The sequence below is a fragment of the Falco punctatus genome, assembly GCF_963210335.1.
Source record: "Falco punctatus genome assembly, chromosome: 4".
Lineage (NCBI taxonomy): Eukaryota > Metazoa > Chordata > Aves > Falconiformes > Falconidae > Falco > Falco punctatus.
In genome coordinates, this window is record NC_137583.1 from 38719187 (window position 1) to 38741578 (window position 22392).

At 66.0% G+C, this 22392-nt stretch overlaps 2 protein-coding genes across 2 annotated transcripts in view; one reads left to right on the forward strand and one right to left on the reverse strand.

The window, feature by feature from the left end:
* LOC308062272 (coronin-7-like) overlaps positions 1-22392 on the forward strand; it is a 38615-nt gene that overhangs the window by 16025 nt on the left and 198 nt on the right. Inside the window, exons 8-27 of the mRNA XM_080383511.1 lie at positions 1475-1561; positions 1808-1890; positions 17894-17948; positions 18173-18230; positions 18327-18472; positions 19232-19327; positions 19413-19529; positions 19635-19767; positions 19856-20031; positions 20110-20218; positions 20320-20406; positions 20521-20663; positions 20760-20864; positions 20993-21078; positions 21155-21296; positions 21410-21499; positions 21600-21716; positions 21798-21933; positions 22039-22130; positions 22223-22309. Coding sequence (XP_080239637.1) covers positions 1475-1561; positions 1808-1890; positions 17894-17948; positions 18173-18230; positions 18327-18472; positions 19232-19327; positions 19413-19529; positions 19635-19767; positions 19856-20031; positions 20110-20218; positions 20320-20406; positions 20521-20663; positions 20760-20864; positions 20993-21078; positions 21155-21296; positions 21410-21499; positions 21600-21716; positions 21798-21933; positions 22039-22130; positions 22223-22309 — 2145 coding nt within the window. The remainder of the gene's footprint in view (positions 1-1474; positions 1562-1807; positions 1891-17893; positions 17949-18172; positions 18231-18326; positions 18473-19231; positions 19328-19412; positions 19530-19634; positions 19768-19855; positions 20032-20109; positions 20219-20319; positions 20407-20520; positions 20664-20759; positions 20865-20992; positions 21079-21154; positions 21297-21409; positions 21500-21599; positions 21717-21797; positions 21934-22038; positions 22131-22222; positions 22310-22392) is intronic.
* On the reverse strand, positions 8923-17882 carry VASN (vasorin). The gene is made up of 2 exons (XM_080383530.1): positions 16191-17882; positions 8923-11270 (listed from the first exon to the last, which is right to left on the reverse strand). Exons 1-2 carry the CDS (start codon positions 16322-16324, stop codon positions 9248-9250), a joined length of 2157 nt encoding a protein of 718 aa, XP_080239656.1. The 5' UTR covers positions 16325-17882; the 3' UTR covers positions 8923-9247.

Below are 22392 nucleotides of genomic sequence, written 5' to 3' on the forward strand. Positions count from 1 at the left end.
GGGCCCCTCCTGCCCCAGATCCTGCCCCGCGGCTGGGAGCGCTGGGCTCGGCTTGGCCAGCATTGCCGCTTCCAAATGAGCTGCGCTGGCTGGAGAGTGCCGTGTTTGTGCTGGCAGGGAGACGTGCGTGCTGGAGCCAGGGGGAGGATGAGCTTGGCACCGTGTGCCTTCTCCCGCCCTGGCTGTGGGTCTCTCCGGAGAGCAGGCATCCCTCTGGGTCTGGTGGCCAGCACTGGAAGAGGCTGCTCCCGGTGGGGTGTCTCTGGTGGGAGGGTGGGAGATAAGGCACCTCTACAGACCCTCGCCGGCCCGCCGTGGTGGCAGAGCCTCGCTGGCAGGCACAGTGCAGTTGTGACCCAGTGGTGCGCAGTGTTCACACCAAGGGGGATGCAGCTCATGGGACACAGCTCCTCTGGCACCGCGTCAGCATGGACATGCCAACCCGGGGGGGCTGTGGACATGTGGGCACCCTCCTGTGCCCACCCCAGCCCTCCTGCCCCCACGCCAAGTCCAGCTGCCCTGCACGGAGGTGCCGGAAGCGCCACGCTGAGTTTAGCTCTGGCAGAGTCCTCTGCTTTTCCATGCCAGCTCTGAAATCGTTAGCAGTCTTTTATTGGTGCTTTGCAAACAAGAGCGAGGGGGCTGCGAGCACTGCTTGCGCCGTGGGGTGAGTGCTGGCTGCCGGCTCCCACTGGGATGCTGGGAACCGCAGGACCCATCTGGGGGCCACATGGGAACCGGCAAGGAGCTGCCACCAGCCCCATGGTGACTCTTTCCCTCCCATCCTGGGCAGAGCGGCACCAGGGCCTGTGGGGAGACCAGCCTGGAGATGGTGGGCAGGTCGAGGCGCTGATGTGGGCTGGGGGCGTCCCAGCGCCGGGGGGAGCCCAGGGCAGAGGTGGAGCAGGACTGCGGGGGCTTAGGGCAGTGTGGGGAGCGCAGCTGGGCTCAGTTTGCCATGTGTTTTGGTAGCATCCGGACACACAGCTCCTGCAGCCGGGATTCAGCACGGATTGAGAGCCTGGGGATGCAGCCAGGGAAGTAAGTCCCTCTGTCACTATGGCCACGGCCAAGCCTCTTCCCGTGCCTGCCAGCACGGAACAGCTTCCTCGCAGCACAATGGCCCCCGAGCCCCCTCACAGGGAGAGCCCTGAGGGGCCAGGGAGCTGTCCTGTGCCCCTCACACTCACGTTACTTGCTGCCACCCTCCGCTCCTCGCCGGGAGCCAGGCCAGCCGCTCCACAATGCAACCACACTGGCACAGGATTGGGGCTGAGGACTGTCACCGCTTGCAGGCTGTCCCCACTGCACTGTCACCGTGGGCATCTCTCAGCGGGGTTGGGAGCCAGCACTTGGCTCCGTGTGCTTGGCCCCAGGGTGGTTCACAGCCACTGCCGGTGAAATGTGCATCCCACGTGGCATGCCTGGCATGGCTGGTGGCAATGCTGACAGCTGTGTCTCCTGTGCCTTGCAGAGTGTCCTGGGACACAAGAACAACAAGGACTCCCGGCTGCTCTGGATGGGCTCCAGCAATTGCCTCATCTCCATCGGGTTCAGCCAGGTACAGTCCTCACCTGGAAGGTGGCCCTGGCACCACCGGGATGTCCCAGCCCCACTCCCTGTGGCAGCTGTGCCGGGACCCAAGGTGCTTTTTGGATGGCCTGTCCCCCATGAAAGCAGGCGGTCCCCTCCACAAGTGACCTGGCCCTTGCTGGGGATGGAGGGAGGCTGGCTGGTGAAGGAGGTGGTGCTGCAGGGCTGGCCGGGCAGCTCCGGTGCCACCAACGTTGTGTCTGTGCCCCTGCAGATGCGGGAGCGGGAGGTGAAGCTGTGGGACACACGGCGGTTCGGCGAGGCGATGCTCACCATGGCACTGGACACCTCACCCGGGTAGGGATGGGGACTCACCACAAGGCAGGAGGACGGGCAGTGGGGACACGGGGTGGTGCAGCAGGGACGCCGTGGTCAGACACCCACGTGGAGCACAGTGGCAGAGCAGGAGGCGGCGGAGAGCTCCTGGCACCGGCACTGCTCGGCCACAGAGCTGGGGACAAGGCTGGGGATGGCGTGGTCACATCCCTGGCACTATTTGGGTGCCATGGGGTGGTGGCAGTGCTGGGGATGGTGCGGAGGTGTCCCCAGCAGCGCTGAGGTGGGACGGGTGCTCTGTGGCACTGTGGCGGGTGCTGGCACTGCTGGGGACAGCACAGCAGTGTCCGAGGTGGCTGTAAGCTGGGAGGGTGCGTGCACTGGGGTAGCACAACAAGACGCTACGTGTGAGCCAATCCCTTCGGCTCTGCCCATGTGCTGGAGCAGCTCAGCCCCAACCACCCGCTCCTGGTGGCGCCGCGGTGATTTGTGCCATGGTGCTGTGGCGGCTGCCCAGCCAGCCGTGGCCAGGCCGGCGGCAGAGCCAGGCTCACCGGGCCTCCCTTGGGGAAGTGGAAGAAGAGCTTCTGCAGCTGTAGAGGGTCAGCGCCCCTTGTCAAGGCGCGATGGAGCTGTCTCCCATCTGCAGGGCACGGCAGAGGTGGGGAACGCTCTGGTCAGACCCAGCCTGGCCTCTCCCATGCTGCCCCGCGAGCTGGCTTAGTGTTGCGGTGCGGACAAGGCAACAGGACAGGGAGGAGGAGGCAGTGCCTTCATCCCACCAGGGTGATGGGGGTTTGGGGCAAGGCCCTTGCCGGGCTGTGCTGGAAGCTGCCGGCTCTCCCCAGAGCTGCTGGCAAAGCACAGGGACACCGGGAGCCTCGCTGCACGCCGGGCAGGCTCTGTGGTGGGCCAGCACGCTGGAGCAGGCTGGGTGGTCGGCAGCCGCTGGGTGCTGATACGAGGCCTCTGGCAAGGAGCTGAGTGAGCCGTGACAACAGGGCCAGCCCTCGGCCACCGTGCTGGCTGCCCCCGCGCCACCGTGTCAGCTCTGAGCCGGCAGCCAGGGCTGACAGGAGGGGAGAGCATCGGCCGCGGGGATGGTGGGGAGGTGCTGGCACGGTGGCTGGGGGAGCAGCCCCAGGTGGGAGCAGGCAGGGAAGCTGCCGCAGCATCCCTCACCCTCTTGTGAACTCCCGGGGTGAGCAGCCCGTGGCTCTCCTGCTCGCCAGCCCCGCCGGCACAAAGGGCAAAGGGAGCCGCCGGGTGGCCATGTCCAGCCTCAGCGACCAGCCATCATTAGAGTCCAGAGTGAACACTCCCAAAGGAGGCCAGGGCACACAGCATGCTGCAAGGGGACACTTTGGGGGTCCCTTATTGCTGCCAGAGGAGAATCCAGTGGGAATTACCCCAAATCCTGCTGCTTCACGCACCCTGCGTGCATGGGCCTCCCCGCCGGCGCAGGGCCGGGGCGAGCCAGCCCGGCTAAATTGGATGCAGACGCCAGGCTGTGCTCAGCCCCCTCTGCGCAGGCTGGAGTTATTTTGGCTGCTGGGTTTATCGGCCGCCAGGAATGCGGCTGGCGGGCGCTGCCTGCACGTCACGCTGGGCCTCTGCCGGCTTGCGGCTGCGTGGCGTGGCGATACGGAGAGGGGCTGGGGGCAGGGGGGTGAGCGGGAACCCCCCTGTGCCGGGGAGCCGCCAAGGAGCAGGAGGTGCTTTTTTTAGGCCGGGAATGGCTGCGCTTCCAGCCCCAACCACTCCCCACCATAAATCTCACAAAGATGACAAATGGTGGAGGGGGATTTGGGCTGGCTCCCAGCAGCGGTGCCGAGTGGGGGCTGTGCTCTCCCTGCGGCAAAGCCGTCCTGACCGGGGGCCAGTGGGGTGCGATGCTCGGGAGCCCCGGTGCTGTGACTAGGGCAGGGGTGCAGTGTTGGGGGGACCAGGTCCCCCCAGAGGCAGTGCCCGAACTGAGCTGTTGGTGCAGGGGGGTTGCTGGGTGCTGCTGCTGCAGGAACAGCAGTCTGGCACCCCAGGGATGGCGGAGCAGCTGGGGTGCTCTTCGTGGATCTCTGGTGTGGCGGTGGGAGCCCAGCATGGGGCATGGGGGACTGTGCAGCAGTGCAGCGGTGCGGTGCAGGCCATGCTGCGAACCGCGCGTGGGGAGCCAGGCACAGCAGCAGCAGCTCATTGAGGCTCTTTGAGGAAGCAATCAGTGGGCGGGCAGGAAACTCATACCATTCATTACTGACGCCCGGCCGGCAGGAAGGGGACCCCCCGTCCCCACCGTGTCCGCACCGCATCCCCACCACGCCCTGCCACGGGGGCCCATGCTCATCAAGATGGCCATGTGTCCCAGGCACCATGTGGCACCCCGGAGTGGGGCCATGGCATGCCCCAAGGTGGGGGACACCCCCAGCGTGTACCATATCCCATGGGGTGGCTGCACCCCGGCCCAGCATCCATGGAGGGAGAGGACAGGGATGTGCCATTCACCCCCACATCAGAAAGTGCATTTTGGGGGTCCCCCATCCCAAATCCTGAGCAGGCAAGATCTTTGCGACCACATAAACCTGATTTTCAAAGCACCCCAGTTGTGCCGGGGCTGTGCTCAGGAGCTGACCCCTGGCCAGTGCCCAAACCCCTGAGGGAGCGGGTGGCAGGAGGCGCAGGTGTCCCCAGCCTCTCTGTGCCATGGTCCTCAGCGTGCCGCCTTCGGGTACCTGCCGTTCCCTTCAATCCAGGTTTTGTCTTCCTCCCTGGCCCCCTTTAATTAGATCAAGGAGCAGCAGGGCAGGAGCCAGGAAGGGGCCTCAATAGGTTATTGTTGCCCTAAATTGCAACCAGCACCGGCGGGGTTGGGTTACTGGCTCCAACTCGGGGTCAGCGACCAGACCCCACTGCCGCGCGCCCGACAGCCAGCGCCGCGCTGCCCAGGGATGGGGCCGTCACCATGCCAGGGCTGGTGAGAACAGCAGCTCCCTTGTGTCACCATGTCTTTTGGTGTCCCAAAAATGTCCCCATGGAGGCTGGGGGTGCACACTCACCGAGCAGGGGGGCGGGCAGCCTCCTGCCCATGCCACGGCTGGCTCAAGGCTGAGGGTGGGTTGGCAGGGCTGAGGGCACTGTGTCTGCAGATGTCCTGGGGAGCCATGTCCCTGTGGCACGTGCCAGCGCAGGGCAGGTCTCCACAGGGCAGGACAGTGGTGGGGATGGCCAGGTGCCCTCCACCCTTCACGGTGCAAAGTCCACCAGAGCTGGGAGGTGCTGAAGCCAGGACCTGCCGGCAGCGGGCAGCCAGCACGCCAGGATGTTTGTGGAGGAATTTGGGGCTGTTTGGCTCCCCCAGCGCTGGAGCAGGGCCTGGAGGGGCCTGGGTGGTTCCCCAGGGATGCTGCCCAGGGATGCTCAGCTGCCCGCTGCCCCTGCCCCAGCCAAGCCCTGTGGCTGAGATGGCTCGTGGGGGCTGGGCTTCAGCCCCAGCTCTCAAGGGCACCAAGGCACAGGACCCCACCAAGGCACATGTCCCCGCTGTCATCCTGCCACCTCTTCTCAGTCACCACCTGTAATGGGGCCTTGATGGCCAGTCCTGCTCCCATCCCGCCTGGCGCCGACGCCAGTGCACTGCTTCTTCCTGGGACTTAGCAGCCCTTTTGGGTCATGCTGGGTGTTTTGGGGGTCTCTGGCAACACCCACCCTAGTGGTCAGGTCTCCATGGCAGAGCCCTGAGCAGGACTGGCCCATCCCCATCCCCCTGCAGACCCCTGCCCTCACCCCCTCCTCCCACAGGTGTCCAGGCCGGTGGCTGCTTGCCATAAGTGGGGCAGGGCCTTTTCCTGCTGCTCCCACTTGGCTGCCAACCTCAGACACGAGGAGGGGGAGAGACCACCCCATCGGGTGCCACCCCCACAGTGGGACCCATCCCCGTGGGGTGAGATGCTCATGGGCAGCCGTACGAAGGAGTTAACGCCAGGGTGGCCACCCAGCCCCGCCGCCTGCCCCGGTAATTACGCCGTGTAAAAATAGCTCTGTGCACACACGGGGTGCTGGGGTGGGAAGGCAGCGAGCGGCTGCAGCGCCGAAATCGCTCCCAGATGGGCCACGGCCTTGGCCCACCAGCAGCTCTGCAGCCAGCCGGCGCTCCCGGCCCCAGCCTCCCAGCTTTCCAGGAAGCCGGCGGGATTTCTGCCTCTCCACAAGCTCTTCCTGGCAGCTGAGACGCTTCGCGGCAGCGTGTGGGGCTGCGGGACGGGCACACGCCTGCCTTGCCCCAGGGGAGCGGGGATGGGGACCCTCGGCATCCTGCACCGAGGCAGCGCGTCCCCCTGGGGCTCTGCTCCGGCTGTGGGGGCCTGGGGGACCCAGGGGACCAGGTGTTGGTTTCCATGGTGGGGCTGGGGGTGTTTCTCTGAAGGCCAGAGACCTCCAGGCTTGCAGCCGTCGTGGTGCAGGCAAGATGGTGCCCGTGCTGGGCAGGGCCGGGCCAGTGCTGGGGCAGCAGGACTTGCCCTGGTGAAGCCGGTGGCTCCTTGTTGCAGCTTCCCACCGAGCCCCCCCATCCTGCCAGCGGCTTCTGGCCGGGGCTCTCGGTTACCAGCCCCGCCAGGCTGCATAGTGAGAGGGTTATTTTTTTGAGTTCATTTCAGGGGGTTTTGCAATCCTTCCCCAGCGCTGATTCAGCGGGGAGGAATTAGCAGCACCGCATGATGTGCCGCTCGGAGTGGCTCCTGGTGCGCGCCGGGGCTGGCGGTGGCCACAGGGACTTTTGCGCTCGGGTTTGGGAAGTGTGGGGGCTGGAAGGGCACTTTTTGGCCACGGCCGAGCTCCTGCAGAGCCACCTGGGTGCAGCTGTGGGTGTCGAGCCCCAAAGGATGCCAAGCACCGGCCACAGCATCCCCAAACCCCTCCGTGCCTAGGCTGAGCCCCGCTGCCCCTTTGTGCTGCTGCAGCCCCCTCCCCATGTGGCTGCAGTTGGCAGCAGCCCAGCCCCAGCCTGGCCCCCTCCCCACATCTCCCGGCTGGCACCTGGCCCTGCCGTGCCACCACGAGAACCCTGGCACAGGGCTCCCCGGCTGCGCTGCACCTGCCAAAGCCGAGCCCCTGCTTTGCTCCTGCCGTGCCGGGGCAGCCAGTGTGGCATCTCTAACGCAGATGTGGTCACTTTGGAGCTGCTGGAAGTCCCCCAGGAGCAACGTGATGTGTTGAGGGGTCGTGGGGGCCCTGGGCACCCACCTGGCGCGTGGGGGGCTCCCTGCAAACCTCCAGTTAATTGCAAGTGGGGAAAACACCTTTGCTAACAAAGGGAAGGGCACATCATGAAGCCAAGCAGCAGGAGGGAAAGCGAGGGGCCAGGAAGGGGCTTAAGTGCCCTTGCAAGGTCCCTGCTGCCCAGTGCCGGCGGCGAGGGGACACGCAAGGACTGACCCCATGCCCAGCCAGGCTTGGGGGGCTACAGCAGCCGCCGGCCAGAGGCACCCAGCACGAGGCCGCAGCTCCGCCGGGGACTTTTCTTCTCTCCTCCTCGCGGGGCTGGAAAATATACAAAGCTCGCAGTGAAAATATTTACACAGCAGCAATTTTTAGAGGAATTTGGGATGTTAATTTGAAAAATCTGTGGGGAGAGGACCACAATGGGCCCTTTGAGTGGGCAAGCGTGGCCATCGCACCGACCCGCCCGCGCCGGCGAGGGGCCCCTCCTGCCACTGCGCCGGCCCTAATGGGAGCCAGCCCTGCCGGAAGCCCACCTGGGAGCCGGGGGGCTGCGCCAGACGGCCCCCGCTGCCGCCCCATGCCCCTAATTGCATCCAGAGCCGCTCGCTCCCGCCAGCAGCCCCGGGCGAGCGGGACCCGGGTGCTGGTGGGGTCAGGGCCATACCCTGCGGCCGAGCGGTGCCTCCCGCCGGGCTGCCAGGGCCGGCGTGGCCAGCACGGCATGGCGGTGACCCTCGGCTCTGCTGGCGGCAGCCGCCGCGCTTCAGCCCGCTTTTGCTCATTCTCTCCAAATCAAACATACCTCAGCGGGCAGGGCCCCAACCTGGAAAATTCCAGCCCAAAAGATAAAGGATTGGAAAACGATTAAAACCAGAGGGTTGGAGCAGAAACTACTTGGCAGCAGGAATCTGCCGAGCGCCGGCTCCCAGCCCTCCCCGCCGGGGCCAGCGCATGAAACCAGCTGTTCCTGGGGCTGGGTGGCGGGGTGCTCAGTGCGGGGGCCCCAAGCCTTGGCTCTGGCTGCAGCCCCCCCCCCCCCCCATCTGGGGGGAAGCAAGCTGGCTGACACTTACCACGGGCCCTTCAGGGGTCCCAGTGCCACCGGGAGTGACATTTGGAGGTTACGGAGGTTGGGCTGGGCTGCTTGTCCCGCAGCTGGCCCCGGAGCCATCTGGCAGGCAGGGAGGGATGAAGTAAGGCTGGATGATGCACAGGGCAGGGGCTGATTGGAAACCCGTGGCCTGTTTTGGGAACACCTCCTCAGCGCCCACGGTGGGGGACAGCGCTGTGGGGGTGATGCCTCCCCTGCGCCGCTGCCCAGAGTCAGGAAAACTCCCCCCTCCATCGCCCTGACTCATCCCGGCGCTCGCCAACAACAACGGGAGGACACAGCTGACCTTCCCGCTCCTCCACGGGGAACAGGCCGAGCTGCCCGCACCCCGGGGCGAGATGGGCAGTGCCTGCAAAAGCGCTCGAGGCTGTGCAGAGGTTTTCATTGTTGTTATTTTTTTGGTTTTTTTTTTTTTTTTTTTTTTTTGTTACAAAAAGACACCCTTCTGGTCTGCCTTACAAAAGAGATGTACACAAACCTGTACTAGGAAAAAAAAAAACAAAAAACGTTTTCCCAGAAGAAATGGGAAATAACCGTGTATAAATATTCTCTTTGAGTTCTTAAAGCTTCAATTCCCGGTTTGCCTGCTTGGCGCTTCCTTCGGCCCAGGGGTCCCGAGGGTCCCAGAACCTCGGCCGGGCCTTATTCCTCACATCAGCTTCCAGGGAGTCGAGAGTCACGGGCCATGCTCTGCTAAAGGACCCTTGTTACCAGCACGTGGACATCCCTTAGCCGAGTCACTGGCAGCTTTCTTTTTAGCAGTGGCTAAAAAAAGCCCACCCAAACCCCAAATTAAAAACCCAACCCCTCTCTCTCACTACCCACGTTCTACGCAGAGTCACAGAAATCAAGGCACTGAACGGTAAAATTAGTGTCTCCTCCCGAAGCGTGGCAGCCTCTCAGAAATTGCACGTTATGGGTTTGGGGTTTTTCTGCCTTAATTCAGTTAACTCCTCACCTTCCTCGCCCCAGCGCTGCCGTTGGAGCTTGACCCTTGTCTTAACCCTTGTCTGTCTGGGGCTCCCCTTGCCCCGCAGCCCCGTCGTGCCTGGCTCAGAAATAGGAGGGTTTGAGCCCTGGGGTGTTGTTGTTGCTGGGGTAGTGCGACTGCATGAGTGGGACCTCGCACTCTGAGCCACCAGAAAGCATTGCTGCCTCTGGCACCTTGTGGCCGTGGCTGTTCAAATCCCCATTTTCCAGGCAGGCTTTTACCCCTTCCAGCTCCAGTGGGCTGGCATCCACGCCAGTGCCGGTGTGCGCCTTCGCCCGGCGGTGCCGGCGGTAGTACATGCCAACGGTCACCACCACCACCAGCAGCAGCACAGCGGCCAGTGCGGGGACAATCATCAGGGTGAGGTTGCTGTCCTTGCTCTGGGTGACGGGGGAGTGCTGCTGGTGGCTCACTGGCAAGGTCTGCACCTCGGCGCAGTGCTCCTCCTTGGAGACCTTCTCCCCCAGGGGCCCGATGCAGATGCGGTAGGTGCAGTTGGGCTTCAGCGCCCGCACTGTGTACTCAGAGAGTGAAGCCGGCAAACGCAGCATCACCGGCCGCTTGTCCAGCCCGGAGAGGTTTCGGTAGCTCAAGCGGATGCCCTTCAGCTGCGCTTTGGACTGGACGTAGTTCTGCAGGTCGACTTTAAGGGAGGTGCTGCTGACCTGCGCGATGCTGATCCGCCGGCTGGGTGGCGGGGCCGGCGTGTTTGGGGCTGGCGTCGTCCCCCTCACCTCCACCTCACAGTACACCCCAGCAAAGCCCACCGGGCACAGGCACTGCAGGTAGTTTTGGGCACCCAGGTGGCAGGTGCCGCCGTTCAGACACGTGCGAGGGGGACAGATGGGCGGCAGGGGGCTGGTGGGGGCCAGGGTGCCGCTGAAGGGCACCGGCGTGGAGCTGCCCTGGGGAGCCCTGGCCCCCGGGGTGGGAGCGGCAGTGCTGGGCTGCGGTGCCAGGCGGCTGCTGGTGGGGAGCGGCACAGGTGGCGGCAGCGTGGTGGTGCGTGGCGTGGTGGGGGGGGTGGTGGTGGTGGGGCAGCCGAAGTCAGCGTACTGCAGGTGGTGGAGGAGTTTGCCAGAGTTTTTTGGGGGGAAGTGGCAGCGTGTCTCCTCAGGCCGCCGGAGGACCACGCTGCTGGCATTGACCCACTGCACCAGCCAGCTCATCTGGCAGATGCAGTTGAAGGGGTTGCCGGCGGCTGTCACGGTCCGCAGCCTGGGGAAGAATCTGGAGAAATCCCGAGGGATGGTGTTGATGTTGAGGTTGCTGATGTCCAGCTCCTGGAGGTTGTGAAGGTTGTGGAAGTCCTCTGCTGGCAGCTGGGAGATGCGGGCATTGCCAGCCAGGCTGAGCTTGGTGAGGCTCCCCAGCCGCCGCAGCACCGCCGGGACACGCTCCAGCAGGTTGTCGGAGACATCCAGCTCGTGGAGGTTGTTCTGGGCCTGGAAGAGCTCCTCGTTTAAGCTCGTCAGGCCCAGACCTGCAATCTTCAGGGACTCAATGTTGACAGCATGGAAGGCCCCTGGTGCAATAGTGGGGATCTTGTTCCAACTGATGTCCAGCAGCAGGAGGTTGGGCAGGTCGAGGGGTGGCACGGCCCAGAGCTGGTTGTTCTGCAGCTTCAGCTCCAGCAGGTTCTCCAGCGTGTCAAAGGCAGCAGCATGGATGTGCTGGATCCTGTTCTTCTGCAGGTAGAGCCGCTCCAGCAGCCGCAGCCCATGGAAGGTCTCGTTAGTGATCTCCTGCAGCTGGTTGGAGGACAGGTCCAAGTTGACAAGCTCCGTCAGGGGCTGGAAGATGTTTTTCTGGATGCTAGTGATCTTGTTTTGTGAGAGGTCCAAGAGCTGGAGGGTGGGCAGGCCCGCAAAGCTGTCCTCACTGAGCATCGTGATGCCATTCTCAAAGACATAGAGGGAGAGGGTGTTGGGGGGCAGCCCCTGGGGCACGGTCTGGCCCCGTCTGGCCGCGCACAGGATGGTCTTGGGGTCTTGGCACTGGCAGCCTGCGGGACATGCCCCAGCCAGCTCCCTGGGGGCCAAGAGAAGCAGCGTGCAAAGGATCAGCTGGTTCATGGTGTCAGCTCTGCGGAAGAGAGAAACCCAGCCAGGGTTAGGGGCAGGGCCCAGCAGGGGGGAGCTCTGGGCTGGCAGGGCTGTGGGGTGCCTCAGACCCCCAGCTGCTACCGCTGCACCCCTGCTGGGGGGGAGAGCCATCTCCCCGTGCCCTGCCTGGGACCCTCCAGCCCCGGAGGGACTGCCCAGGGAGTGGGAGAGTCCCCACCACGTTCCTGCCTCCTCTGCGCTGCCACAGCCTGCAACAGAGCTGGTGACAGTGAAGCCCCACGCCGGCTGCCCACCCCAGCTCCACGCTCTCTCCCTCCCTGGACCCCCAAGATATAGGGACGTGGTACCTTTGCGCACCCCAGGCTCTGCCACCAGACGTGTCCCGCCAGCTTTGGCCAGGTCTCTCGGGGCACCGAGACCCCCAGTACCTCCCGGCGGCTCTCGGCAGGGTGCAAGTCAAACACAGGGATGCAGAGGGAGCACGGCTCTGCCTAGGAGCCCGGGGAGGGGGTGGGAGCCTGGCCGGCCTTCCCGAGCTCCCAGCTCGGCTTAACCCTTTGCTGGTGCCGCCATCCCGGCACAGCGTCTGCTCCTGCCCGGATCGGATCGCCGGCAGCAGCGATCTCGCTCGGGGATGGGGGCACACGGCGTGGTCCCCACCATGGGGTGCCCGAGCACAGGCTGCAGGACCAAAGGAGCTGGGTGCTCCCTGCCCCATGGGTCGCCCCTGTGCCCCGCAGTGTCCCACAGAGTCCAGGGGGCTCGTACTCACCCCTGAGCTGGCTCCTGTCCCCTGAGATCCGTGGGTCACCTTGCTGTTCCCTGCCAATGCTGGCACCCTGGGGACTTTGCACAGCACGCTGGGCTGCGTCCTTGTCCCTTGGGGACAAGGGGGGTGGAGGGGGGGATGCTCTTGGGGTGAGCAAGGCTCACCAGGGTGACCCCCGCCGCTGTCACAGCTGGCTGTGCCCCACAGGGCTGGCTCCTCTCTCAACCCCTTCAGCTCTTTTTAATGACACTCCTAATTAGCACAGGCTGGGCCGAGGACCAGCCATCTCCTGCCACCCCATCTCAGGGGATGTGGGGGTGGCGGAGCTGGGTCCCCAGGCAGGGAAGAGGCAAACCCCAGCAGGCTGCCCGAGGTGGGGGTGCTGCTGGCATCCCACTCCACTAGCCCCTTCCCCAGCCCCAGCCCCGCCACCTCCTCCCCGGCTCAGGGCTGGTTCATGGCTGCAGGCAAACACCCTCCCTGCGGCTCACAGGGGCCTCCACGGTGTGCGAGGGGCTGCTGGGTCGCACGTGCTGCCTGCCCTGGCCACCCCTCCGCTGTGGGGGGCCCTGTCCCGGTCACGCCGGCGGTGACAGGACACCAAGTCCTGCACCAGGAGGGTCTGGACCCGTGCTGTGCCCCAGGCCAGCAGAGCCCCCCGTGCCGCGGGGGCACCGGTGCCCACCCACAGCCCGATGGGGTTAACGCGGCGGCGGGTTCTGACCTTGCCTCTTCCCCGGGCAGCCCCCCCAGGGTGGGGTGCACCCGAGGGTGGGGTGCGCCCTTGCTGCTGGGCAGGGTCACCACAACCGACTGAGTCACTTGGCCCATGTGGCCCTGCCCTGCCGTGACCTGTGCAGTCAGCCCCCCACCCGCCCAGTGCTGAGGAGCTGCGCTGTATCCAGGGGGTCACCGCCACCCAGTCCCCTCCCTGGCACCCCCAGCTCAGCCCCCAACCACCACTAGGTCCAGCTGCACCCCCACATCATGGCCAGGCTGTCGGTGCCCGGGATGAGGACAGAGTAGAGCCAAGAAAGCATCATGGAGAGCTCACGGAGCACTTTGTGGGGCTCAGGGGGCTGGGGGCAGCCCTGGCACCCCCCGCCACCCCACCAGCGCGCCAGGTGGCTCCGGCAGCCAGAGGATGCTGGCTGGCAGGCAAAGGCTGCCAGGGCGCAGGGTGCCGGTGTGCCAGCAGTGCCAGGCCACCCGGGTGAGCAGTGCAGGAGCGTGGCCAGGCCTGCGGGAGGCTGGTGAGGCCAGGGCTGGTTTTGCAATGCCAGGGTCGGGTTTCGCTGACGTGTCCCGTGCTGCAACCAGCTGCTGACTCCAAGTCTCTCCAGTCCCTTTAATTATACTGGCATTTCCTCCCCGCCTGCCAGGCTCCCCGCTTTGGGCAGGTTCGGCCGGCCCAGCCACGGCCGCGCATCCCCGCCTCGCCACGAGCGCCAGGCAGACTGGCACGGTTGCTCCACCTGCACGCCTCCGCCACCTCTCCCTCGGCATCACCCCGCTCCGCCGGCACACGCCAGCATCCCGCCCGCGCACCGCCTCCCTGCTGACACCGTTGTAAGGGTTAACCCAGCCCCAGCTCGCTGGGGTGCTCACCCCTCTGAAACAGGGGGGACAGGGGAACAGCTTCCCCGCATCCAGGGGGGGTCCCCGAGGGTGGAGAGGGGCCCCCAGTTCTGCTGGAGGTGTTGGGACCGCCCTGCCAGCGGCCTGCTGCTGCCTTGGCTGGGCTCCCCCGCGCCTGCACCACAGATATTTGCCGAATTATTCATATTTTCCGGCTGCGGGGAGGATCTGGGCTCAGATTCCCCCAGTCCCAGCTCAGCCTTTCCCTGCCAGCCTGCTGGGGTGGGAGTGTTGTGTCCCCCCCCTTCCCTGCCTGCAGCCCCCGGCCAGGCTGTCCCACTGCCTGCCCAGGGTGAGGGACTCTGCCAGGGACACCCCACTTCACACCTGCCACACGTTTTATGGACGAGGCCAACGCTGTCCCTATGCCACAGGGTGACACCTGTGCAGGACGGGCCAGAGGAGCCCTCCCAGGGGTCCCTGCCTTTCCGAGCTGCTCAGGGACATGGCTGCTCCCCCCAGGGAACGCGGCACAGCCAGGATGTCCCTTCCCGCACCGGCAAGCGAGGCTCTGCAGCCGAACAAAGCCACCGTTGTTGCTGGCAGGCCGGTAGGCTGCCTCCTCAGCCGGCGGGCACCAGTGCGGGCAGGACAGGGGCCCTGCACGAAGCTGGACCCTGCGTGTGTTCCTGTCACCGCAGGGAGGGACACTGTCTTCACCGGGTGGGATGCAGGCACTGCTCCCCTCCCTTACGCCCCCCCCAACCAAACCCATGTCAGCACATGTCCCCAAGACCCAGCCAGGGGGATGCAGGATTAAGCCCTTAATCCTCCTCCCCTTCAACCCACCCTGCACCACCGCAGCTCCCACCTCCTCCTGGGCTCCCCTCCCTATTTAATTAAAGTTTCCGCAGCAGCCCCGGAGGAATGCAGGCCTGGTTATTGCATTCCCCAGGGCACTCGCCAGCCCCTCCGGAACGCTCCTGCCCCTTTGACCCGGCCGCGCTCCCCGGCTCAGGTGCCGGCAAGGAGGAAAAACCAGCAGAGCTGCTTTACTGGCAGCCAAACCGCCTCCGGAGGAGCCCGAACCCCAGCAGAGGTTGGGAGGAGGCCGGCGATGGTGCCACGCGTGGCCCCGGCAGCACAGGCAGATTCCTACGGCGTGACTGAGGCGGTCGCGGCTGTCCCCGAGCATTTCCTCCTGCCGCGTCCCGCCGGCAGAGCCAGCCGGGCAAGCAGCACTTGCGTCAGGGCCACCCGGGCAGGCCAGCCGGCCTTGGCGTGGCACAGGGAAAAACAGTCATTAGTGTCATCCTTGACGGCGGCACTGCCCAGCACCGTGTGGGCAGCAGCATGGCCCCGGCTGGGTCAGGTCCGTCCAGCTGCCCCGGTCCCAGCAGGATGAGACCTGCCAGCATGGGGCACGTTGGCAAGAGCCTGTATGGGGGGGGACATGACATGAGTGGGGGTTTTTGGTTGGGGAAAGGGGTCTTGGAACTGAGGCATCTCTGCTGGGATGCGCTGGCTCTTGTGACAGCTGCCGGCCCAGGAGGGGAGCTGGGCATGGAAAGGGTCACTTACCCCACGGTGGCCCAAGTCACACCTAGAGAGGGTGACAGCAGCTGGCACCCCCTCAGCACATGCCAGGTGACAATGAAGCACACAGGGAGCACTGCTGGCAGCAGGAGAAGCGGTGGGGTATCCCTGCCAGCCAGCAGCCAGGCTAGCCGGTGGCCCTGCTGGCACCCATCCCTCTGTACCAGCTGGGGGGAAAACCCTTGCTGGCACCGCCCGGGGACTCTGCTCAGCACCACGGCAGGTCAGTGACCTGGGATGCTGGCCCTTGAGGACAGACAGGGTGAAGGCAGCCAAACCCCACCCCAGCCGAGCCCTCTGCCGATGAGGGTGGTGGACACGGCTGCCAGCAGCTCCCACCTCTGCCTGACCCCACAGGGCGAGCCCTGCCACCACGTCTGCCAGGGCAGGCCAAGCACAGGATGGGCCCAGGACCACAGCAGGGTCCTGCAGCCCTCCTGCTGCCAGGGTGGGTCACAGCCACGCAGCCACAGCTGGAAGGAGCTGAGCTCCATGTTACCCCCAGCCACATCCCCTCCCATTCCCAGGACAGCAGCAGCACCAGGCCGAGGTCCCCAGGCCAGACCCCAGCACATCCCATGGCATAACAGGCACAGGCAGGGGACAGGGGACCAGGGTCCCGGCCCACACCCTCACCACCCCAGCCAAGTTGCCACCAGCCTGGGCAGGGAACAGCAGGTGCCCCATGGCCCAGCCAAGGCCTGGCAGGGAGCACAGCACGACCCTCACCGAGGCCTGCAAGCAAGGCACTGGCCCCGGGTGCCCTGCCTGCAGCCAAGCCCCGGGTGCCACCTTGCCACCCGCGGGGGGCTGCCAGCCCCGGTGCCCCGCTGCTCAGCCGAGGCCCTCCGGGCCCCTCAAGCCCCACCACCGCCCCGAATCCCCCCGGGGGGCCCAGCAGAGCTCACTCCCGCCCGTAGGCCGCCGCCCCCCGAGCCCCCGGCCCCGTGGGGAGGGCAGGGCACGGGCACCGGCGCCCGGTGCCGCGGGACTCACCGGGCCGGGCCGGGGCGGTCAGTCCATGGCGGCGGCAGCCAGCGGCCGGGCGGACGCTCCCCTCTGCCGGCGCCGGGCGCGGGGGGCGGCTTTAAAGCGGTGGGGCGGAGCCTGAGCTCCCGCCGCCTTCCCATTGGCTGTGGGGGAGGAGGGGTGGGGCGCGGCTGCCCCGGAGGCTCCGCCCCCCCGCGCACCTGGGGCCCGACACGGGGCAGGACCCCCGGGACCCCCAGCGTCCCAGCGCCCCTGCTGCGCCTGTGGGGGCCCTGTAGGTATCTCCCTCGTATGCACAGCGCCCCTGGCACCGCCGTAACACCAGGGGCTGGGTGCCCTAGGCACCCCCTGGGACCCCCATACCCAGTGTGCGGGGGACCCCAGCCCCAGTGTGCCCCGGCATCCGCAGAACCCCTGCCACCACCTGCTGGGGGCAGGGGGGACAGCGGGTGGCCCTCGCAGGGCTGCCCCCATGGCCCGGTGATGGCAGAGCTGTGCTGCAGGACAACAGTCCCGGTTCGGCACCATGGGGACAGCACGGGGACAGCCAGACACCCAGGGTGTCCTTGTCCCAGCCCTAGGCCCCGGCGGTAGTGGAAGTGCTGGTGACGGTGACCGCAGCTGGGCAGGGAACCCTGCCCTGGCAATCTTTGCCTACATCGTGCCAACAGTCCCAGGGCAGGACCGTGCTGCACCAGCTGGGGCTGTCCCCTGTGCCATCCTGTGGCACCACCGGGGTGTCCCTGCCATGGGGACCTGCTGGGGCAGGAGCATGGCACAACCTTGTTTTCACCGTATGGTGTAAAGGGCTGGCACGGCACGGCACGGCACAGCTCTCTCCCCTCGGCAAGGCCACAGAAATGTCAAAAGTAACAGATTGTCCCTTTGTTCTCTGCCTGCCGAGCTCCCTCTGGCCCTGCCAGGGAAGGCAGTGGCGGCTCCGTGCTCCTCGTCACCACCAGCCCCTGCAGCCACCAAGCATTCCCTGTCACAGTCCCCTCCGAGCATCCCCGCGGTCATTGTCCCTCCGCTCACTGAGCGCTCCCCCAGCCATGGTCCCCTGCAGCCACCGAGCACCCCCCGGGCCGCAGGCTGGGACAGGGTGCAGGACATGGCCATGGCACAGGGACACGCTCCAGCTGGCACTGCCCTGACCGCAGGGTGCTCCGGGGCTGGTGGCACGGCAGGTGCCAGGTGAGGCGTGCGGCGTGCTGGGGTGTGCCATGCGCCTGCTCTGAACTGCCCGAGCCGGCCCGGCCGGCCCCAGGGCTCCCGTGCAGGTGCTGGTGGCTTCCCTGGGCAGGGCGGGCTGCCATCGCTGGGCACAGGGCACAGGGCTGGGAGCAGGATACCCTGCGGCTGGGAGCCGGACACCCCATGGCTGGGCACGGCTTGGTGGCAGACACCGTGCAGCCAGGGCTGGGAGCAGCCAGCAGTGCCGGCAGCACCGTCCCACTGCCACCCTGCCACTCCGGGGTGGGACAGCGAGGGTCGCGCCGTGAGGCGCTGTAAGGCAGGGGAGCAGCCTGGCACGCTGAGGGCACCCAGGTGCTGCCCACCCGCTGCTGCAGACCTGATCCTGCCTGCATGTCCCCAGGACGGAGTTCGGGGCCTGCAGCTGTGGGGGACAGTGCAAGATCCAGCCCTGTGGCTGTCAGGGTGCTGTGCTGAGGGGTGCCCCCCGCTCAGCACCCTCCATTCCCTTGCAGGGCGACCATCCCGCTGTATGATGCCGACACGGGGCTGCTGGTGCTGGCAGGGAAGGTGAGGTCCCACAGGGTACAGCAGGGTGCAGGGGGTGCGGTGGGGTGCAGACAGATGCAGAAGGGTGCAGCAAGGTGCATGTGGGTGTAGAAGGATGCAGGGGGGTGCAGTGAGGTGCAGCAGGGTGCACATGGGTGCACTGGGGTGTAGAAGGATGCAGGGGGGTGCGGAGGGCTGCCTCCCACAGCCCCACTCAAGCCCCATCCCCTCTGCCTCTTTTCCAGGGAGAAAACCTCCTGTACTGCTTCGAGGTGGCACCCGCGCAGCCGGCGCTCACCCAGGGTAAGCAGGGTACATCCCGTGCCAGGCTCCCGGAACCCCGGGGGTCTTGGCCCGGCTTGCACTGCCTGCCCTACAGCCACCCTGCCTGTGCCCCAGTGACCCAGTGCCGGACGGAGGGCAGCACGTGGGGCCTGGCCGCTGTGCCACGCCTGGCCCTGGACGTCATGGCCTGCGAGGTGCTCCGTGTCCTGCAGCTCACTGACACCGCCCTCATCCCTGTCAGCTACCTGGTGCCACGCAAGGTAAGGGGAGGCTGCAGGTGGCATCACATCACAGGTGCCTGGTGCCATCTCATGGGTGACACCTCACTGGTGCTGGGTGACAAAGGGCACCCAGGTGCTGGGGGACCCTGGTTCCCAGCCTGGGGAGAGCAGGAGAAGAGGTAAAACCTGGGTGCTGAAACCTGGGTGCTGATGGTGGGCAGCAAGGCTGGAGGGTGGGTGCTGCGGTGCTCAGGCTGAAACCTGGGTGCTGATAGTGGGTAACAGAGTCTGGGTTTGCTGGGTGCTAGATTTGGGAAGCCCAGTGCTTCATGGAAGATGCTGGGTGCTGGAGAGTGGATCCTGAAAGCTGGGTGCTGCCTCCTGGGTGCTGAGTGCCAGATCCGGAATGCCTGGTGCTTAAAGCGGTTGAAATTTGGGTGCTGGGTAGTGGAGTCTTGAGTGCTGGAGGCAGGACTCTGGGTGACAGCTGGAGGCTGGGTGCTAGGGCTGGTGCTGGAAGTGGGGTGCTGGGTCCTGTAAGGGGTGATGTTGAGATGTGGGTGCTGTCTCAGAGGCTGGCTGCACTCAGAGGTGTGCAAGGCAGCCTGACACCGGGCAGCATCTGACACCTACAGGCTTCGGCGCACAGCGTGCAGGGACAGGGGCTCCATGGCCGGAGGGTCTGGGGTGCCAGGGGGGGTCCAGGGGGAGCTGCAGCCCAGAGGGTGCCAGCTGGCAGCAGGATGGGGGCTGTGGGGTTTTGGGGACACCCACTTTGCCCCATCCCCTCTCCCACAGTCCATCCAAGACTTCCATGAGGATCTGTTCCCTGACTGCGCTGGGACAGTGCCAGCCACCACCGCCCAGGCCTGGTGGGCAGGGGACAGCCAGCAGGTCAGTGTCACCCGGGGGGTGTCCTTGCTGGTGGCATTGCCAGGGGCTGCCACTGCCCCTCGCCCACCGTTCTGCCCCCCCGCAGGTGCGGAGGGTGAGCCTGCACCCTGCACGGAGGCCCACGGAGACCTTCACCTCCCCCGTCATCGCCTGCACCCAGCTGCAGGTGGCCGACAGCAGCCCCACCGACGCCGACCACAGCGTGAGCACAGGGTGCTGGGGGGTGTGCCAGGGGTGCCGAGGCACTGGGGGGCTCAGCAGGGCTGGGACACTGGCACCCCCTGCCCACCTGCTTTCCCTTCTGTAGGAGGGCAGTGGCTACTCCTCGCCATCCTCACTGGCCTCACCGGGCAGCGCCGCCACCTCCCTCTCGGCCAGCACCGGCCCCTCTAGCGGCTTTGCCAGCAGCCCCAGCCAGAAGTCACTGCAGAGCATTTTGGGTGAGCGAGCGGTGCGGTGGGCTCGGTGTGCCCGGGGGGGCTGCGCTGGGGGGACCCGGGGCGCTCACCTGTACCCCGCCTGCACCAGGGCCCAGCTCCCGCTTCCGGCATGCGCAGGGCAGGGTGCTGCACCGCGACACCCACCTCACCAACCTGCGGGGGCTCAGCCTCACCACGCCGGGCGAGTGCGACGGCTTCTGCGCCAACCACCAGCGCGTCGCCCTCCCCCTGCTCACCGCCGGCGGGCAGATCGCCATCCTCGAGGTACCCCTGGCATGGCACAGTGGCCGGCGTGGCGCCAGCCGGTGCAGTGCAGGTGACGCCCCTGGCTCTCTCCCACAGCTCTCCAAGCCTGGCCGTCTCCCTGACACGGCTGTGCCCACCATCCAGAACAGCGTGGCGGTGGCTGACCTCTCCTGGGACCCCTTTGACCCACGGCGCCTCGCTGTTGGTATGTGTGCCATCCCCTGGGGAGGGCACTGGGCTAGCCCCAAAGCACCAGGCATGCCAGATCGCCATATTAACCCCTGCCCATTCATTCTGGTGCCGTAGCGGGTGAAGATGCCAAGATCCGGCTGTGGCGGATCCCTGAAGGAGGGCTGCGGGAGACACTGCAGGAGCCCGAAGTTGTCCTCCAAGGTGAGAGGCGTGTGTGGAGGCACACCAAGCTCACCGCGCTGGGGAAAAGCCAGCCCAGTGGTGTCCGCATCCCGGCGCAGGTGGGGATTTCCACGCATCACTCAACCTTACCAGGTCACACGGAGAAGATCTACTCCATCCGCTTCCACCCCGTGGCATCTGATGTCCTGGTTTCCTCCTCCTACGACATGACGGTACGGATCTGGGAGCTGAGCCCCGGGCGGGAAGCCTTGTGCCTGCGGGGACACACCGATCAGGTAAGGGATGACACATTTGGGGACACCCGAGGGTTGTGTTTGGTCAGGCAGGGCACATGGGGCATACAAACACACACACAACATCCATCTCCCCAGATCTTCAGCCTGGCTTGGAGCCCTGATGGGAAGAAGCTGGCAACAGTGAGCAAAGATGGCCGGTTACGGCTGTATGAGCCCCGGCACAGCCCTCAGCCTCTACAGGTGTGAGCACGGTAGTGGTGATGGGCTGGAGAGCTGGGGTGCAGGCAGGGACCTCTGCCCCCACCACAGGCACCTGCCTGCACCGCCAGCTCTCTCCAAGCAGGCAGGGTAACCTTCACCCCACACAGGAGGGTCCAGGTCCTGAAGGGAGCCGTGGAGCACGCCTGGTTTGGGTTTGCAGTGGCGACTACCTCCTGGTGTCTGGCTTCGATAGGTAAAGCAGGGGACACACACCGGGGCAGGGGTCCCCAAGGGACACTGTGCCCCCCCACATTGTCACCTCCTTGCAGCCGCAGTGAGAGGAGGATCCTCCTGTACCGGGCACAGGCACTGCCTGAGGGACCCTTGTCTGTCCTTGGGCTTGACGTGGCCCCTTCCACCCTCCTGCCCTTCTATGATGAGGATACTGGTGTTGTTTTCCTCACTGGCAAGGTGAGGGCTTGCCCCCCAAAAAAACCAGGGGGCTACCTGCCTACAGCACCCCAACAGTGCGGAGGGACCCTCTATGCACCCCACTGCCAGCCGCCATCTCACTTCATCCCCAGGGTGACACCAGAGTCTTCCTCTACGAGGTGACACCTGAGCCCCCCTATTTCCTCGAGTGCAACAGCTTCACCACCAATGAACCCCACAAGGTAAAGGGGGGCTCCTCCAGGGCCGTGCTGCCTGTCCCTGACCCCTCTGCCTGTGCTTCCAGACCCGTGGCAGGCCCTGCTCATGCTTCTGCCCCATCAGGGCTTTGTCTTCCTGCCCAAAACGGTGTGTGAGGTGCGGGAGGTGGAGTTCGCCCGAGCGCTGCGCCTTGGGCAGAGCACTCTGGAGCCGGTGGCTTTCCATGTGCCACGCGTCAAGGTGGGTGGCAGGGCCCAGCCATGTTTTGGAGGGAGGGATAGGAAGCAGGGGACCCCTCCTCAGTGGCCCTTGCCCCTGCAGAAGGAGTATTTCCAGGATGATATCTACCCACCGACCCGTGTCTGGTGGGAGCCGGCCCTCAGCAGCAGCGCCTGGCTGGCAGGGCAGGACGGGCAGCAGCGCCATGCCAGCCTGCGGCCGGCCAACATGATGCCAGGTGGGTGCAGGGGCACAGGGTAAGGACCCCAGGCCCACAAAGATGGGTGTGTGGGTCAGCCGTGGGGCAAAGCCCTCCTGCCCTATGGCAACACTGCTCTCCCAGTGAGTGAGGCACCAAAAGAGGCTCCGGCACGGAAGTTCGTCCCTGCGTCCGTGTACCTGGAGGAGAAGTCTGACGAGCAGAAGAAGGAGGAGGTGGGTGCTGGGGCACCCCGGGGCCACCCTGCTGGGGGCCTGGGCCAGGGGAAATGCCCCCGGCCCCATGGCGCTGCCCTGCCTCCCTGCAGCTCCTGAGCGCCATGGTGGCCCGGCTGGGCAACCGGGATGACCCACTGCCCCAGGACTCCTTCGAGGGGGTGGACGAGGATGAGTGGGTAGGTGTGGGGGGGGGACACGACACACATGACCTCTGGGGTCACTCCGGCCATGCCCCTCACCTGCACCGGGCTTCTCACAG